Raw genomic sequence first — 20248 nt, 5'->3', positions numbered from 1 at the left:
GCTCGTCTCTAGGGAGTTTGCTATGATTTTACGATTACGATTACGGTTACGATTTTGTGTTGTAATACTATATGTCTTACAAGCAGATACATAAAAATCTATAAAAATGCTAATTTTTGCTAATTTTCTCTAAATTTTGGTGCTTTTCACAATTGTATCCACCAAATTTTACCACTAAAGGCCCTTTTACACCGGCCAGTGCGGCGAGCGCCAATCAACTAAACATTGTTGATCGGTGCTCGCTTGCTCCTTTCACAAGGAGCTATGGATGGGGACGAGCAGTCGTTACTCCGATCGCCTACAAAAACTACATCTTGTCACAGAAAAAAAAAAACTTATATAGCTATGTCAACTTAAAAAAAAAGTTATGGCTGCAGAAGTGTGGGAATGCTAAAACGAAAAGGTTCCCAATACTGCACTCAAATTTCTAGCAGTAAGAGTTTAAATTACAAACTTTGCAGCATAGGGTATGTTCACGTGTGGTGTTTTTGCCTGGGATTTATGCGTTCTTTGGTAAAAATTCCTGAAAGATATATATTTTATTTAAAAAAAAAAAAACGCACACAAAAATCAATGCCGAAACCGGCACATTTGAACGTACCGAGTGCCACTGCCGCCATTATGGTTCACGGTATACTGGATGGACTCTGGCCCAAGGGCCCACGTAAACCTGATTATAAGACCTTAACACTTCTTGCAGACGACCGATAAAAACGGTTCGTGTCGGACAGATTTCCCGGCCCGACCGCAGTACAGGTAAATGGGACTTCTGGCATCATAGGCATTTTATGATGCTAGGAGTCCCTGCCTTCCCGCGGAACTGCTGTTCCGTACTGAACAAAATGATATAGTACGGAACAGCAGTTCCCGCGGGATGGCAGGGATTCCTAGCATCATAAAATATGATGACAGAAGTCCCGTTCACCTGAACCATGGTCGGGCCGGGAAATCCAGCCGACACTCGCATCATTTTCACTGCCAAATCTTTGTTGTTGGCAAGAGCACTTAGGGTAAGGTCCACATAAGACGGAAAATTCTATTAAAATCCGCCTTCAGCTTTTGCCACAAATCCACTGCATATCAGCAGCAAATTTGCATGTTCGGCATGTGGAATTTGCTGTGGATATTTTTTTTGTGGTTTTGACCACAAATTCCACCGTGTTGAACGAGGTGAAATCTGCTGTGAAAATTTGCACCATAAATTGACATGCTGTGGATTTAAAATGCGCACTGCAGGTCAACATCCGTGCATAAAGTTTTCATCAGCGTTTGAATGAGATCTGCTGAAATCTAATCAGCTTTGCTGATACTGTAATATGCTGCTGGTTTTCTCCCTACAAATCCGAACAGAAAATCTGCACTGTATCCGCAACCTGTGACCTCCCCTTCGACCTCCACCCTTTTAACACTATCCTATCTGAATGCACCAATACTATTGTGTATTTTCAAATTTCATACTAAAAATTTCATAAATTAAGGAGGTCTGTGACGATTTAATGATCTTATGTCTTGTTCCATTTTACATTTCAAATAATATGATATATGTTTATATGATCCATTCTGTTGCTTTAGGTATCCAGAAGCTCCCGTATTAGGGCTGTGCGCACTCCAGCTCCTAATTCTTACTACATACCGGGTTCATTGTTTTCAAAGAAGGATTTTAACAAGAGTAACTCCAGCATGTTTCATCAGCCTATTGCTATCAAGATGGAAGATACAAAACATCAGACGCCAGCTCCAAATCATTATGATGTAAGAGTAAAACATTTCTGCATTAAAAAAAAGTATAAAAAACAAACCAAAAAACTGCTATGAATCTCTGTTTGGTATCTAATTTCACTTATTTATGATTAGTATTATTTGTATTTATTATTATCATTATTATTATCATATTGTTATCTAATTCATTAAATATTCTGTAATATACAGTGCATATAATATTATAAATAGAGTCAGATAGGACACTGTACAAGTTAGGCTTCGTTCACATCTGTGTCAGGGTTCCGTTCTGGGTTTCCGTCGGAGCTTCCCGACAGAATGGAACCCTGACTGAAACAAATGGAAACCATAGGTTTCCGTTTGCATCACCATTGATTTCAATGGTGACGGATCTGGTGCAAATGGTTTCCGTTTGTCTCAGTTGTGCAAGGGTTCCGTCGTTTTGACAGAATCAATAGGGTAGTCGACTGCGGTATTCATTCCATCAAAACGACAGAACCCTTGCACAACTGAGACAAATGGAAACCATTTGCACCGGATCCGTCACCATTGAAATCAATGGTGAAGCAAACGGAAACCTATGGTTTCTGTTTGTTTCTGTCAGGGTTCCGTTCTGACGGGAAGCTCCGAGAAAGGAGCCCTGACGCATATGTGATAGAATTCTTACATATCAGTATCTTTAGTTGACAATTCACAGAACCGCTTCCCCAGAAATCCATTTATCTATTGTCATGGAAAAGTTGTTTACTGAGATTAAATGGGACAGGCATACACCATAATACACCAAGCACATAGATGGCATAACGTCGTCGATAGTTTTGTCTTTTGTTATGATGTTCTCAGGACCCTCTCAATGAAACGTTGGGGTCATTTGCTTGTGGTAAGGATATGTGCAGTCCAATTGCTTCCAATGTGTGCATGATTACAATAAGGTGTAAAGTTTATTTGGCAGAATTTGCAGTGCATTATTAGCTTTTCATCGTACTTTGAGATGCTATAAGCCCTGAACGTGAATCTCCACAATTGAACATCATTTTGTTTTTTAAATAATGTGCTGATTAATTAAATACTGTATATATTTTTACTGGTCAGGGAGTTAAATGAATTTTCAGTGCAGAGGCATCCCAAAAAGAAACGTATACCACACATTATACGTTTCTTTTAGATTGGATTCTATGGGATATGTATGCAGCTGTATAAAATTACAGAAAAGTTCAAACGCAATGTGAACATAGCCTTATTGTGTTATAACAGTATGCAGTAAACTCTTTGGCTCCCTCTAGTAGTGACAACAGGCACCCAGGAGTTTATCGATCTAATCTATGTTTATGCAGGCGATTTGTATCTCTACATATAGTAAAATAAATGTCTAAAGATATATTAAGAAATGAATCCGCACAGACTTTTGGACATAAAAATAACATCAAGCTAAAAAGTGGAGATTCACTATAAGCAGCTTTTGGTCATATTAGTTACTGACTGATGCTTTTCTGTAATACCGATCACATTACATTAATATATGTCTTTTAATTCTTTTTTTATTTTTATTTTTTGTTAGGTATCTATACATTTTTGCCACACAAATAATAAAGAATCTGCACATTCAGCTTTTGTCTCAGGAACAGAGAGAGGTGCTATACAGCTGAAAACTTTGAAAGGTCCATCACCTTGTAAGTTCTGGAATTAAGATACAGATTAGAGGGAATTTATTTTGAGGTTCTTAAAGGGTTAATACAGCCTATACACATGGAATTATAAGGGCATTTGGTCCTGATGGATCATACTCTGACAGCTAAAATATCCAGTTATCTAGGCAGAACTGATGCATTCCTGCTGCTAAAGCTGTTGGAAGGCAGCAATACATGACGGATCACTCTCTTCTTCATGTCCTACTAATGGTCAAAAAACGAAGCCGTGCGATGGAAGAACTTGCAGTATATGTTATAACTGTGACGCAGGGAATTTAATGGAAACCTGTCATGTCAAACTTGCTTTCCCATCTGCGGGCAGCATGTTAAAAAGCAAGAGGAGCCTGTCACGTTGGGTGCATGGACGCACTGGGCTACTAAGGCAGCTGGCCAACAGGACACAGGTCAAAGTCTATAGTTCAAATAGGTGTACCTGTGGCAACTTCGGACAGCAGCAAGACAAGCTCGGATGAGACTTTGGCAGCAGGCAGACACCAGGTGTGGTGTAACAGGACAGGCATAGTACTTAGCGCAGCTTGACTCCAACTCTATACGGCACTTGGTTCTGGATAGCATGGGACACAGGATACAAGTAGTAAGAACGGGAACACTGGGAACTAGGAAACACTAAGGGACCAGTTGCAGAGACAAACATAGGTAAACGACAACAACGCTCAGTCAATGCAGGAAGGGGCTGTGCCCCTCTTATAGTCCAGGGTGCTAAGGAGCTAATTTAGTCTTTAATTCAGGTGTGCGCGCCGGCCCTTTAAGAGCGGGCACGAGCGTGCGCACACACCCTTCGCGATACAGCAGAGTGAAGCGGAAGTGAGCGCTGGCATCTCCTGAGGAGGAGATGGGGACCAGCGCTCACTGATCCATGGCTGCGGCCGTCAGGAGGTAAGTAACGCTGGCGGCCATGGGCATTACAGTATCCCCCTCTTACGCGCCCTCCACTTGGGACCAGAGCGAGAGAGAAACTTCTTCAGCAGGGTAGGAGCATTGAGGTTCTCTTCTGGCTCCCAAGACCTCTCTTCAGGACCAAACCCACTCCAATCCACCAAATAAAAGGTTTTGTCCACCCACTCACTTGGTATCCAGGATCTCCTTAACCTCAAATGTATCTGAAGAACCGCAGGGAGCTACTGCAGGAGTAGGAATCTTGGAGTAGCGGTTCAGGACCACAGGCTTCAGAAGGGAGACATGGAAGGAGTTGGGGATCTTGAGGTTAGGAGGCAGCCAAAGATTGTAGGAGACCGGTTGATCTGTTGCAAGATCTCGATGGGTTCAAGGAACCTGGGAGCAAATGTGTATTATGGCACCCTCAGCCGGATATTTCTGGAGGACTGCCAGACGTTGGTACCTGGTGAAAACTAGGAAGGTTCTCTTCTCCTTGTGTCTGCCTTACGTTTTATGCGGTCCACCGCCAGCAGAATGGAGAATCGGGTCTGCTGCCAGATCTGCGTCCCTAAAAGTCCCTAAAAGCAGAATCAGCTGCGGGCACTTCGGACATAATGGACACCGGGAGAGGAATTCGTGGGTGTTGGCCATAGACTATGAAGAACGGTGTATTTCTTGTGGACTCGCTAGTATGATTATTGTACAAGAACTCAGCCCAAGGAAGAAGCTGCACCCAGTCATCATGCTGCTTGGAGATGAAGTGTCGTAGGTAGTTCTCCATGATTTGGTTGATCCTCTCGACTTGACCATTGGACTGAGGATGGTAGGCTGAGGAAAAGTCCAACTTTACATTGAGAAGTTTACAGAGGGCTCTCCAGAACCTTGAGGTGAACTGAACCCCCCGATCAGACACGATATGCCGAGGCAAGCCTTGCAGGCGGAAGATGTGATGGATGAAGAGGGAGCGGCCAATTGAGAAGCAGAAGGTAGACCGGTCAGCGGAACGAAGTGAGCCATCTTCGAAAATGGATCCACCACCACCTAGACTGCACTGCATACCACAGAGGGGGGCAGGTCCGTAACAAAGTCCATTGCTATATGCTACTAGGGAGCATCGGGCACAGACAGCGGCTGGAGCAGGCCAACAGGTTTGGAGTGAGCAAGTTAGCTGCGCACACCGAGCAGGATGTAACAAAGTCTATGGGCAGCGTGGGCCACCAGAAATGACAGGTAATCAGGTCTCGGGTCTTACGGGTACCCGCGTGACCTGCCAGTCTGGAGCTGTGTCCCCAGCGGAGGATTCTCCCTCTGCCAGGCGCACTAAAGTCCTCCCCGGAGGGATGTTTCTAACTTGCAGACGGTTGACCGAGACCATGCAAGACGGGTCAATAATACTTTGTGGAGACTCCAAGGTGTCCTCTGTCTCGATTGACCTGGACAAGGCATCGGCACTCACATTCTTGTCGGCCGGATGGTTGTGGAGCTCAAACTGGAACCGGGCAAAGAACAGCGACCACCTGGCTTGACGGGGGTTCAGTTGTTGGGCCGTCTGGAAATAGGTGAGATTCTTCTGGCCAGTGAATATCAAGATGGGATGAACTGCGCCCTCTAGTAGATGTCTCCACTCTTCCAGGGCCAATTTAATGGCCAGTAACTCCCGATCCCTAATCGAGTAGTTGCGTTCTGCGGAAGAGAAGAGCTTAGAGAAATATCCAGATACAATTGTCTTGCCCTTGGAACCTCTCTGGAACAGGAGTGCACCAACACCAACAGAGGAAGTGTCCACCTCCAACGAAAACTGTACATCTGGATGATGGAGGATAGAGGCTGACGCGAAGGCACTCTTCAAGCAATTAAATGCAGATTCCGCTTCTGCAGTCCACACCTTGGCATTTCTTGGTGAGGGTAGAGATAGGAGATGTCAGTGAAGAGAGGTTTGGAATGAACTGTCTGTAGAAATTGGCAAATCCCAGGAAACTCTATATGGACCTCAAGCCTTGAGGGCGTGGCCATTCCAGGACGGCCTTTACCTTCTCAGGATCCATCTTGAGGCCTTGATCCGAGATGATGTAGCCCAGGAAGGATAGAGCATCTCTTTCAAACACGCATTTCTCTAACTTGGCGTACATGCGATTCTCCCTTAACCCCAGCAAAACTTGACTGACATGTCTCTGAGTCATTGGATCTGGAGAAAAAATCAAGATGTCATCAAGATAGACCACAACACAAACATAGAGGAGGTCACGGAAGATGTCATTAATGAACTATTTGAAGACCACGGGCGTGTTACACAGGCCAAAGGGCATTGCTAGATATTCATAGTGTTCGTCATGGGTGTTAAATGCCATCTTCCATCCGTCACCCTGACTAATCCAGATTAGGTTGTAAGCCCCCCCGCAGGTCGAGCTTAGAACATTTTTGGGCTCCTCGTATGCGATCAAACAGTTCAGAAATCAATGGCAACGGATTGCTATTTTTTACCGTGATCTGGTTGAGACCCCAGTAGTCGATGCAGGGTCATAGAGAACCATCCTTTTTCTTGACGAAGAAGAACCCAGCTCCTGCCACAGAGGAGGACTTCCATATGAATCCCCTCTCCACGTTCTCCTTTAATATAGGTGGACATGGACTGAGTCTCTGGCAAGGAGAGAGGATATACCCCACCACGGGGAAGGGATGCACCAGGAATCAGCTCGATAGGACAGTTATACGCTCTGCGTGGGGGCAGCATCTCCGCCTTTTTCTTGCTGAAGACATCTGAGAACGCAGAATAATGACAAGGCAATCCTGCCAAGGAACGAGGCAGAGGGGGCTGAACCGGACGAATCTGTACCAGTCAGTGGTTGAAACACTTGGGACCCCACTTGAGGACCTCTCCAGAATTCCAGAACTGGAGCATGCAGTCAGAGCCAAGGCAGACTCAGCAGCACAGGGTTGACATCCATAGACCAGACAAAAAAATGAGATGAGCTCGAAATGAAGGGCTCCTACTTGGAGCTTCAATGGCTTGGTCACAGCTACAACCGGGTCCGGCAGAGGTAGTCCATTCACTGATGCAATAATCAAAGGCCTCTCCAGAGGGGTTGTGGCAACTGGAGAAGATCCACAGGTCTCTCCGAATGAAAATAGCTGTGGATCCAGAGTCCAGATAAGCAGTGTCCCGGTGCGTTTTCCCGCCGGACACTATGGTCACAGGAATGGACAATTTAGACGAAAGTACTCCTTCACCCAGGGTTGTCTCTCCAACCAACACTAGGCTCTGGGGCATTTGGGGGCACAGACGCACAAGATGGCCTCCGATGCCGCAATATAGACAGAGTCCCGAGGTGCGTCTGCATTGTCTCTCCTGGGTAGACAGCTTGAACTGGTCCGTCCTTAAAGACCCCTTTGGAGGAACAGCTGATGAGGACAGCAGGGGTTGCTGCAAAGTAGGAACCGGGCTAGGGATTCCTCCCTCTCGACGAGCCTCTTGGAACTGTTCTCGGATCCTTATGTCAATCCGGGCGGCCAGAAGGATGAGGTCATCCAGGGTAGATGGCAGATCTCGGGCGGCAAGCTCGTCCTTAATCTCAGAAGACCGTCCCTGCTAGAATGTAGCCACCAAGGCCTCATTGTTCCACAACAATTCTCCCGCCAGGGTGTGGAAGTGGATGGCGTACTCCCTGGCGTAGGTTCAGCAAGGAGGCAGGCTCCTCCAACACTGTGCGAAATGTCCATAGGAACCCCTGGAAGACATGGGTCTCTGGTCCTTGTCTCTCCTAGATAGGGTTTGCCCATGCTAGAGCCCTGCCAGTGAGGAGAGAGAGACGATGAAAGCAACCCTTGCGCTATCAGTCGAAAATGCCCTTGCATACAGGCTAAAGTGGATCTGGCACTGGTTCAAAAATCCTCGGCAGGTCTTCGCGTCTAAATCATAGCGGTGAGGTAGCGGCAAAGAAAATCGGGGGTCAGCACTGCCAGGAGGTATAGTCGGAGGGTCTGTACTGCCAGGAGGTGTAGTAGGAGGAACTGCAGTTTGCACATCCAGCCGATGTGCAATAACGTTCAATGCCTGGAGGAGTTGGTCCTGTCGAGACCGGAGGTCTAGCATATCCGCCCGCATCACTTGTGACGTCATCATGGTCTTGGTATTGACATTGACCAGCGGGGTCCATAGCCTGAGCATACTGTCACTTTGGGTGCGTGGACCCACTGGGCCACATTGCCTTAACGGTAAGGCAGCTGGCCAACAGGACACAGGTCAAAGTCTATAGTTTAAATAGGTGTACCTGTGGCACTTGGTAGGTGTACCTGAAGTACCTGGTGTACTTCGGACATCAGCACGACAGACTCGGATGAGACTTTGGCAGCAGGCAGACACCAGGCGTGGTGTAACAGGACAGCCGTAGTACTTATTGCAGCTCGAGTCCAACTCTATATGGCACTTGGTTCTGGATAGCACGTGACACAAGATACAGGTAGTAGGAACGGGAACACTGGGAACTGGGAAACACTAAAGGACCATTTGCAGAGCCAAACATAGGTAAGTGACAACGCTCAGGCAATGCAGGAAGGGGCTGGGCCCCTCTTATAGGCCAGGGTGCTAATGGGCTAATTTTAGCCTTTAATTCAGGTGTGCGCGCCGACCCTTTAAGAGCGCAAAAAGAACTAAGTGTGCCAGGCACACTGAAAGCCAATTTCCCAACTGCTGACTAATATTGATTAAAAAGTAACTTTTATTAATTTTGCCACTAAGAAGTCCATATGGACATTAACAATAGATACAAACAGTTTAAAAAATTGTAGCCAATGTTGCTGCTGCACACGCTCAAATAACACTCCGTCTGCATGTATTGCCAGACAGAGCACAAGGTGCTGGGATTAACAAGATACCAGATCTGACAGATCGGCTGCTGCAGACTGCCGTGTCGTGACAGATTCAGTGTTACTCTCAAGGTTAAATTCAAATGTGCGTGCTGGGATTGCTAAGCAAGCATGGCTGTTTAAAATGATAAATTTAGCCCCCCCGACATGTTTCGCTGTCAACACAGCGTCCTCAGGGGATCAAAACGGGGCTAGTGAGCGCGCGTACATATTGTTACTTCCTTTAAAGACTTCAATTTCAGAACAGACAGGGTACACCTGTGTCGGAACCAATAGGATCTCGTTTTCGAGATCGAGCCTCCACATCCCCAGATTGACATAGAAATTAGCCAATGTGGGGGCCATGTACGTGCAGCCAATGAGGAAACGCCGAATGCGCATGGGTACTGGGTCCAGAATCGGACTCAGTATCTTTTTATAGGGGTTTTACTGAGTTTTTATTTTTACTGATGGCGCATGCGTATATTGCATCTGGCCAGTCTTAAAGATATGTAGTGATAGTGATAGATGCGCATGTCTGGGTAAAGGAGTAGCCGAGGCAATCCTCCATATCAATTGATTGGCATAGATATGAACCAATATGTGCGGAGATATAGAACCAATTAGGGTAAACCTGACGCGCATGGGCATCAGTATCCCAGTTGGACATAGTCAAATTGGCTGCTGTTTTGGTTCTCTTGGTGGCGCATGCGTATTCCATGTCCGATCGGACTTAGTCAATTTGGACATTTATGAATGCATTTTTGCAGTGTCCAAACTCGCATGGCTTACAAGAAAAGTACATGGGGCGCGATTGCGCACTAGAGACATAGAAGGACTTTAATGCTTTTTGTAGCAAAAGTCCAGATATATCGTAGCGTGGATAGTTCTGTGATTCAATTCTAGCCACGTCCTACGAACATCTGGATGAGTGCAAACATCTGGGTACCTGAAGAATGCAGTAACAGAAAGTCAAATAGGAATCAGGTATGTATTCTCGTATATGTGTATATATTGTCTATACTCGAGATTAATATATGAAATTTGTGTCCAAATGCTTTTGTACGTCCAGGAAATGGTTCACTTAGAAATGAAAAGAAAAAAGAAGAAAAAAGGAAGAAGAGTAGTGGTCCAAATGGACATGTAGAATAAAGAGTAATATATAAATAAAATATATAGAGAGATATGCTGTCCTTATTATGAATTGGAATGTAAATATTCAGATTCGCTGTCTAGCGAATAGGGTAATTTGTCTGACATTTGTAAATCAATATTGGGCAGGGGGACTATAGGAAGGCAAAGAAGGTGAAGCCCTCATTCAGTCCATTAGGGCTCAGGGATCCAAGTCTGTGGATCCATTTAGCCTCTTCTTGTAAAAGTTTTTTATCAAGGTTACCCGCCCTAGGGCCCAATTTAACTTGAGTGATGCCCCAGAATTTCAGGGCATTAATATCACCTTGATGGTGGAATCTGACATGTTTAGATAAAGGTGTATCTTCTTGGGTGTTGATCGTACTTTTATGTTTGGAAATTCTTCTACGGAGTTGTTGGATAGTCTTGCCCACATATAATTTTGGGCAGGGACACTGTGCTGCATAAATAATACCACTACTTTGACAATTTATGAATTGTCTGATGGTGAACGTTTTGCCATCGCCTGGATTTATGAAGGTTTTGGTTGTCGGCATTAGTGGGCAGAAAGAACATCTGCCACAAGGGAAAGAGCGGGCACAGCAGAGTGAAGCGAAAGTGAGTGCTGGCGTCTCCAGAGGAGAAGATGGGGACCAGCACTCACTGATCCATGGCTGCGACCGTCAGGAGCTAAGTTACCCTGGCGGCCTGCGGGCATTACAGAGCTGAACAGATTGATATATAGTTTTTGTGGGAAAAGATTTAGAAAAACTTGTATTTTATTGGTTGAAAGTCATGCTTACTGTGGGCTATAGAGTCCAGTGGGCGGTCTCACTCGGTGATTGGCAACTTTTTTTGAAGCTCACGATTGCAGGGAAGACTGTCAATCAATGGTTGAGACCACCTTCTAGACTCTTTTGCCCAAAGTGAGCAAGTATCTAAATCAATAAATTACAGGTTATCCTGAATTATTTCCCACAAATATATATGTTCAATAGCTGCTAAGTATGAATACAACAGACTCTTCATTAGGAGTCAGCTATAGTCATGAGCCCAGTGCTTTTTCCCTACCCACTCACGGATGACAGACAACTGATGTATCTGCCTGTATACACAGCAGCCATCGGTGTATAGGGCAGCATATTTTGATGACAGGTTTGCTTTAATAGTAATATTCTTTGGTTTTCTTGAAATAAGCTAGGTTAAACAGGGTCACATTTTTATATTCTGCCAAAGTCTACTAATACATCTGGTTATATTGGATGTTTTTCTAGGAAAAGACATTACATAAAGTAGGTGTTTGCATGAGCAAAAATGTTATTCTTTTGTATAAATCTACAGACTTGCCAGTGGAAAGATTAAATGAATGTACTAATGTGAAACTCTTGTTACTTTGCTTGTCGTGATACATGTAACAAGACATATATAAACATTTAGATTATTTATTTTCTACTCATAAAAATATCAATTTTCACATGTTAACCATTGTTGTCAGTTGTAGAAAGTTGTATTTTACAAATGTGAGCCACACCAAAATTCACATAATAACATCTAATCTGACATTCACACTTAAGCCCTTCATAAATGAACAATATGTCGTTTCAGGTCACTATACAATAAATGACTCTCTAGTTAAAGAATCTCCAACGGTTTTAGTTTCATGCTTCAAGTCAAAGACTTCTCGGGATGTTTTGAATATGACCTCAAATTTCCCTGGGCCAACCAGTTATGACCCATATGGACCACCTGAAATAAGGAAGAAGACTGTTTTTCCGTAAGTTTTGGAACAAAAACGTTTCTATAGAAAATGTAGTTTATTTTTCTCTCAGCCTTCTTTGACTGGCAGCAATTAACATTTTCGACAAATGACTCCTATATCTGTCCGAGGCGAGTGCTGCTTAATGCTATGTGATGGATATATTCGTCACTAGGATCTCGTGTAACCGCTGTAATACAGAGTGGGGCTACTGTTGCAGCTGCCAGGGTCAGAGATTACTTAGATCCTAAAACTTTAACCCCTTAGATGCCGTGGTCAATAGCGACTGCGGCATCGAAGGTGTTTGACGTTGGGAGGGGCCGATGGGTTACCATGGCAGCCGGGGGCCTAACAAATGGAAGTGTGCTTGGCTCTTGGTTGTAAACCACCAACCCCTTCCCCCTGCTTTTGATTGACGTCTTTAGCGGAGAGGATGTCTTTTGACGCCGGAGATTGCTAGAGACTCAATCAAGAGCAGAGGGGAGGTTTGACAGCTGAGGAGATCCCAGGGCACTTCCCTGTTTGATGAACGCCCAGCGGACACTTGACTTCATTGGCATATGGCACTTGAGTCATTAAAACTTGATTTTCTCTGCTATGCTAGCAGTATGTTCCTCAACATGTGGTTGTTTAAACTTGTTTCCCTGTCAGATATGTAGAGATGTTAGAATTTTGAGGGGGTAAAGACTACTGACCGACTCCCGTTAAGGCATGCTGCAGCTTTTAAAAGGATGCTGACGCTGAGCAGCGTCAGGGTCTTATTTGCGACACATCACCCAAAGTTATGAGTGCTGTGTTACATACACCATCCTGACACTTCTTGACGTCAGTACCTTGTATAAACCGTGGCATGCTAAGGGGGGCATGAGGGGACCCAGAAAGGGAGAAGCAGAGAAGGGGGGTCAGTATACATTTATTTTTGTTTTTACTGTACGATGGAGAAGCGGGGGTTATCGGATAGGGGTGGACAAGTTACGCGGCCCGGCACAGGCTCTACCTTGCTATGGCCCATAGAGCGAAATCTACGCCAAGTAGGACATCAGTTTTTTTTGGTGCAAATTATAATAAATTTGTCGGGCCACTGTGGACCTGCCCCTATAGGTAAACAAGAAAACTGGCATAGAATCATAAGCAATTGAGTTGTTCGAAAAATCACGGCAGAATATCTGATGTACATTTCCATCAGATTGATCCTCATTGCTGGCATGTAGGAACCTCTTTCCTATTGGACGAGGATCATTATTGTTACCTAGCAACAGCTCTCACAAGTGGCATGCGCTAGAGAGAAATACCTTTAATACTGTATCGCGCAGAAGTACGGTATTTGAACAGTGACCCCTATTTCATCATTTTGTCTATGTGCCCCACTACAGTGGATTTGACACAAATCAATGTAGATGTGATTGAAGTGTAGACTTTCAGCTTTAATTCGAGGGGTTTAAAGGGAATCCGTCAGCAGTTTTGAGCCTTCGCAGGTCTCCCCGTCCTGTATATAGCCCTGTCAGCATTTTTGAGTGGTCAAAACTGTTGACCGATTCCTTTTAACAAAAATATGTGTTAACTGTTCTGGAATTGCAACCATTGTTTACATAGACCCTTTAATTCTCATAGGCTTAATAGCAATTGGACAGTTGACTACTAAGCAGTGTCATGGCTGGGTGGGGCCTCTTCCCCTCATATTATGACAAATTAACGAGATAAAAGGTTTGGAGTTGATTCCAAGTGTTGAATTTTCATTTGGTAGCTGTTCATGAAACTGTCAATATGCAGTCAATAGCGGTGTCCATGCAAGTGAAGGAAGCCATCATTAGCTTTCTTTTTCTCAACCTATCAGAGAGATAGCAAAAACATAAGGAGTGGCCAAATCCACAATTGGGTACATTCTTAAAAAGAAGGAATTCACTGGCGAGCTCAGCAACACCATGGGGCCTGGAAGACCACAGGAGAAAACTAAAGTGGATGATGGCAGAATTCTCTCTTTGGTATAAAAAAACTTCTTCACAACATCTACCCAAGTCAAGAACACTCTCGAGGCGTAGTATCATTGTCAAAGTCTACAGTAGAAACCTTTATGAATGTAATAAATACAGAGGGTTTATCTCAAAATACAAACCACTCGTAACACCCAAGAACAGAAAGTCCAAATTACGCTTTGCTAGTTAAAATTTAAAAAAGCCGCCCAGTTCTAGAACAAGATTGGACAGATGAAACTGAAGATAAAACTGAAGGCAGAAAGACCCACAAACAAGCAGCAACTGAAGACCGCTGCAGTAAAGGCTTGGCAAAGCACCTGAAGGGAGGAAACGGCATATGGGTATATTCGTGGGTTCCAGACTTCAGCAGACAGCTAACGATTTGCATCAAAGTATTAGAAATATTCCTTATAATTCTAATTCTGTTAGTTCGTCCAATTACTCTTGAACCTGTGAAAATGGTGGGAGTATGTAAAAATGACTGTAACTCCTAAACTATTAAAAACGTATTCCTACAATTGTCACCAATCCACCACTGGTACCCCTACTAATTGCGAGAACGAAGGAGTCCCAAATTCCCCATTTCTCTTCATGGTACCCCCGCTGTGAGTAGAAGTTTGAATGGATTGGTAGTTGAGCATACTCCCGCCACTCCATTCAATGTCTGTGGGACTAACGGAAACAGCCGAGTGGAGTACTCTGCAGTTTCTGTCATGCCCATAGACTTTGAATGGAGTGGCAGCGCACATGTTCGACTGCCATTCCATTTAATGTCCTCCTCACTGCGTTCAAGCAGTGAGGAAGAACAGGGGGTTCAAAATTCCCCGTTCCGCGATCGGTGGGTGTCCCAGCATTGGGACCCCCAGCAATTGGACAGTTATAACCTACCTTGGTTTCAAGGAAATAATAAGATCAGACGTAGATATCCTGGAAGATCTCATAAACATTAGTTCATGGGTGAATTACACCAACAAAGTTCAAATACCTTACCACGGGAAAAAATAGAGATTTGGACCATTAACACTCATTTAGGTGATTTTTTTTTATTTTAAAGTTTCACTCCACAAAGAAATAAGATTCTCCATCTGAACTACACATGAGAAGGAGCAGTGAACACCACCCTCACATCTCTTCTCTTATATGACACTACTTCTAGATAGAGAAGAGAAATTAGAAATTTTAATGAAGTGCAAAGGATGAAGCAGTGTAAGCAGATTTATTTTATTTATTTATTATAAAGGCTGCATTTATACACGATTACTGCTTATATTCATGTATACTGTGTGGTGCTTTCTTGGTTCGTCCTGATGTTTTTCACCATTAAAGAATCTCCCAAGTTTATTAATTTAACTTTACTTTTAGATTTGTAATACGGTAAACCTGATGAAGCTTGAACGTTTCACCATGTGTAATGGCTAGGTGCCCTGGGATATTGCATACATTTGTGTTATTACCTGAGGTATTACAGTATCAGATAAAGCTTTGTGTAGGAATGCCATACCTACAGTAAAAGCTTAACAAGGACCACACCAAAATAAACTATTTCCTTCTTAGTTTACTTGGGCAGTCCGTTTTAATATTTATTAATGACATTCACAATTCTAAGGTGACAATAAAAGTATTTCACGTATTAAAGGGAGTGTTCAACCTTATCTTGTCTACCTTGGACACATACAGAGGCACATATCTTGGTTGCTCTGTTTTTAAGGCCTTGACAAGGGAACTATTTCGTTTTGGGTTGGCATGTTTTTTTTAATTTCTAATGATTGTAAAGAGGACCTATCGATTCTGGGAAAAACACAAAAAGTGACAGTAGGTTACACTATGAGAATTTTTTTTTTATTATATCATTAGCCGAACCGATAATCACCCAGTAATCCAGGGACACCGTTTTTACTTTAATATCGGCAGAGTAGATCAAAAATCTTGTGAGATTCTCTTGTTCTCTGGGTGGGAGAGGGGCCTATTCTATACAGCATTTGAATGGCAAAGTGGAGCCTTGTGCTCCGATCTGGCCAGGATTCGGGGTGAACTAATCAATTTTCCTGGTTCGCTGTTTTGTTGATTTACTAATCCATGGAATACAATAGTAGAATAGATGCCCATATTTTTTCATAAATTCACCAAAAGGTAAATCTCAAACCTGGTGAATTAATTTTGCAGTGCATTTAATTGGTTGTTGAATCAGCGAAACACAAATAGCATACAGAATATTGTATTTTTTATAAGCCATGTAATAAGATTTCCCTGTGTATTATGCAGCCCAGTCTGAAAAAGAGGATGCAGTTGCTTGTAAAAGGTTAATTTGCTAAAGAAGGTGAATACAGCAGCTTGTAAAGGGTTAATCTGCTAAAGGATAGCCGCTTGTAAATGGTAAATATGGGTCTCTTACGGCATACACACAGAGCCAGCAGCAGAGACACACAGAGGAGAAAGCAGTGACATTTGCTGCTTCTTCTAGCCTCGTCCTCCAGCTGCTTCGTAAATTTAACAAAATGACGCCAAGCACCTACTTACAGTGTCCAACATTGTCGTTCAGCCATTTCCATAGACCGAGGTCTCTCCAGGGGTTAGCATGTGGAATTACCTCAAAATTAGAAGACCTCCCTCTGTGTCACATGATTCAATTGATCTGCCTTTATAAGCCCCTTTTCAGGTCCCATCCTGACTCCATCGCTCTTGTTCCAATACCTGTAACTAACCTTAGCTAGTGACTCTGTTTCTGATCTTGACCTCACACAACCATCTGCCTGTCTCCATGCCAGGTTGAGGGGGCAGTTAGACAGTCGTGACGTGCAGCTTCCTGGGAGCCATGTGCAAACTGCCTTGCGGTAGTTCCTGTTGAAATCACGGGGGCCTGTTAGATTTGTCTCGACACTGCTAGCGCTGACCCTAAACTGGCGAGAAGGAGTTCTATACGTTCATTGACATTCGTGACAATATAATCTGGCCTAAAAATTGTAACTGGAGACCTGAAACCGAAAGACCAGTTGCAGCATCTCATTGGGCGAGTCGAGAAATAAGAAGCTACTCAGGAACTGCTTATTCAGTATCTACGAACATTGTCAGCACGTCTGCTTTTGCTGTTCTCAAGAACTCCCAGCTCCGTATACCAAACCCACCTAAGTTTGTTGGAGACCCCAAAAGCTGCAGGGGATTTCTCAATCAGTGCTCGATGAATTTTGTACTCCAGCCTAGGAATTTTGCCTCCGAGCAAGCTAAAGTGCCCTTCATCTCTCTGCTATCCAAGCAAGCCTTGGCCTGGGCATCTCCTTTGTGTGAACAGACCCACCTGCTCCTGCATAACTGTACAACCTTTTTTGAAATGTACTGGAAGATCTTTGATGAGCGAGGTAGGGTACTTTCTGCAGAACATAATATGAACTCTTCAGGCAATTACTTAATTACTCTACATAGTTTTCAATGTAGAAATGACCCATTCATTGTACACAGCAGTAAGTGACCTAGAGTACAGCATTTATCATCATATCTGCCAGCAATGTTCTGCATCTTAGTCTTAGCTATGTATTACCTGAGGCAGATCTTTCTTTATGCATTTCTGTTTTCACAGGTCACTAACTATACTTCATTCTTCCAAGGAGATTTCATTTCTATAGCCAACCATTGGTTCATACATTTCATCTTTCTCCAATCACTAAAATCCATATGTTTCAAAATCATCGATATAATGGGACCTTATTGTTAGAACAGTTTTTGTTGTTTCCTAGAGAAAAATGTATCATATACCATCAAAAAAGCAAAAAGTTTATGTTTTAAAATCTCTGATGTCTATAAGAGGCATAGGAGTAAGGCATCATGCACATGACCGTTTCCGTTTTATGGAACACGGATCCTAGGGGCTTTTTTTTGTAGACCCATACAGTAGAATGGGTAAGGTGTAAGGTACACGACCGTGTTCTTTTGTCTGTGAGCTATTCGCAATTTTGCCGATAGCACACGTACCCATTAATTTATATACACAAACAGAAAAAATGGGACATAGATATCATCAAAACCACAAAAAAGGCCATACTTACTAGGTAGGTGGGTGGGTGAAAACCCGTTCCCATCAGGACGCAGACGGGTCAAAGAATGCTGCAGAAGGTGTGTGCATTAAATAGTGATAGCCCCTCCCACTGGTCTTGAGGGGAGTGGCGAACTAAGTGCTCAAAGGTGTGCGATAAATGAGTGTCAGTGTAGTGCTAGGGTGTGAATGGATGGTAAAAAATAAATATGTATGTATGAAAGTGTCAGAACTGTGTAATAATGTAATAAAAATAAATAAATAAATGTGATGAATAGGGGTCTGTGCTGTGAATAGTACATGGGGTGTCAATACTATGTGTAATACGTGGAGGGATAATGTGCTGGTCGTCAGGCATGGCGTATCTTGCCGAATAACAGCCTATTTGTAACGCCGCTAGTGTTAGCTAAAGCGGGCTGCTCTGCATTCCAAACCAAACGCCAGCACATCATGCCCTCCCAGCATATAAGACCCGGCTGCGTCCTGAAAAAAAGTGTAGTATACGTAGTAAGAAATATCCATGAAACATTTGGCCAAAATAACAACTAATACCCCATGTTTCATGGATATTTCTTACTACGTATACTACACTTTTTTTCAGGACGCAGCCGGGTCTTATATGCTGGGAGGGCATGATGTGCTGGCGTTTGGTTTGGAATGCAGAGCAGCCTGCTTTAGCTAACACTAGCGGCGTTACAAATAGGCTGTTATTCGGCAAGATACGCCATGCCTGACGACCAGCACATTATCCCTCCACGTATTACACATAGTATTGACACCCCATGTACTATTCACAGCACTGACCCCTATTCATCACATTTATTTATTTATTTATTTTTATTACATTATTACACAGTTCTGACACTTTCATACATACATATTTATTTTTTACCATCCATTCACACCCTAGCACTACACTGACACTCATTTATCGCACACCTTTGAGCACTTAGTTCGCCACTCCCCTCAAGACCAGTGGGAGGGGCTATCACTATTTAATGCACACTCCTTCTGCAGCATTCTTTGACCCGTCTGCGTCCTGATGGGAACGGGTTTTCACCCACCCACCTACCTAGTAAGTATGGCCTTTTTTGTGGTTTTGTCCATTAATTTATATGGCTACATGCACATGACCATGATGAGGCCGTGAGTCTGGGCTGCAAAAACTTTGGACATGTAATTTTACTGTCTGTATTTGCAGATCATGTGACCTACATGGATGCACTATGGAAGGTTTTTTGTGGACAAATGGACCGCAAATACAGACAACGGATCCGTGGTTTTGCGTGTTGAAAAATCACCAAGGTCGTGTGCATTACCAGAAACACGGGCAAGAATAGGACATGTTCTATATTTTTGCAGAACAGACACTTGGATCCAAAAAAAAAAAAAAAAGACAGATGTGTGCATGGCCCCATAGAAATGAATGGTTCAGTATGCTATCCGCAAAAAAAAACAAACTGATCAGACGCTGAAGAAAACTAAGTTTTTGTACTCCGCAGTCAATGTATTCTCTATATGCCAAAAAGAATAGGAATGTTCTAAAAAAAAGTTCCCTTTGATTAACAAACTACCAAATTCGGCACACAATCTAGGCAGGGTTTTTTCTACTGAGGAAACCCAAGCTATTTTATTTTTTTACCATATATTAAAATTTCACAAAATATAAAATTTTTTAGTAGTTCATGTAAAGCTTGTAAAATATATTGGGGCACATTTACTACGGTGTCTGGGTCTACAAAGGGAAGGAAAATGCGCCAAATTTTTGCACGAACTGAAATTTGGCGCAATTTTGATGTTTGCGCCTAACTAGACACTTTTTTAAGAGTGTTCCAAAAAGGGGGTTGCTTAGCAGGAACAGGGCATGACATGTCAGGAAGGGTGTGGCTTAAAATGTGACAATGCGTGCCAAAATTGTGCTAAAATACTGGCCCAAAATTTTGTCTCCCGAAATAAGCTAGTTCAAAAGTGGTATAAGGATGAGGAAAGCGTCTAACAGGTCATGCAAGATGCGCCAAATTGCATCATGATCCACTGTAATCTATTTGGCGCATTTTGTGTCTTCCTGTCTAAATATTATACAGCATTAGTAAATGTGGGCCGTTGCTTCACACCCTTAGGTCTGTAAGTGATGCTTTATGATCACATTCATGTATGGAATAATGATACATTTTTGTTTACAATGTTGTGGTGTTAAAAATCTATGTTAGATGAATGT

The 20248-nt window shown here is 43.3% G+C and overlaps 1 protein-coding gene across 2 annotated transcripts in view; it reads left to right on the top strand.

The window, feature by feature from the left end:
* Window positions 1–20248, top strand: part of STPG1 (sperm tail PG-rich repeat containing 1) — a 110913-nt gene that overhangs the window by 37856 nt on the left and 52809 nt on the right. For both annotated transcript variants that reach the window (XM_075853210.1, XM_075853209.1), the window contains exons 4-6: window positions 1573–1752; window positions 3278–3389; window positions 11883–12051. In XM_075853210.1, the coding sequence (XP_075709325.1) occupies window positions 1573–1752; window positions 3278–3389; window positions 11883–12051 (461 nt within the window). The remainder of the gene's footprint in view (window positions 1–1572; window positions 1753–3277; window positions 3390–11882; window positions 12052–20248) is intronic.

The sequence above is a fragment of the Rhinoderma darwinii genome, chromosome 2 (genome assembly GCF_050947455.1).
Source record: "Rhinoderma darwinii isolate aRhiDar2 chromosome 2, aRhiDar2.hap1, whole genome shotgun sequence".
Taxonomy (NCBI): Eukaryota; Metazoa; Chordata; class Amphibia; order Anura; family Rhinodermatidae; genus Rhinoderma; species Rhinoderma darwinii.
Note: the sequence above shows the minus strand (reverse complement) of the source record. Positions and strands in the feature narration are given on the sequence as shown.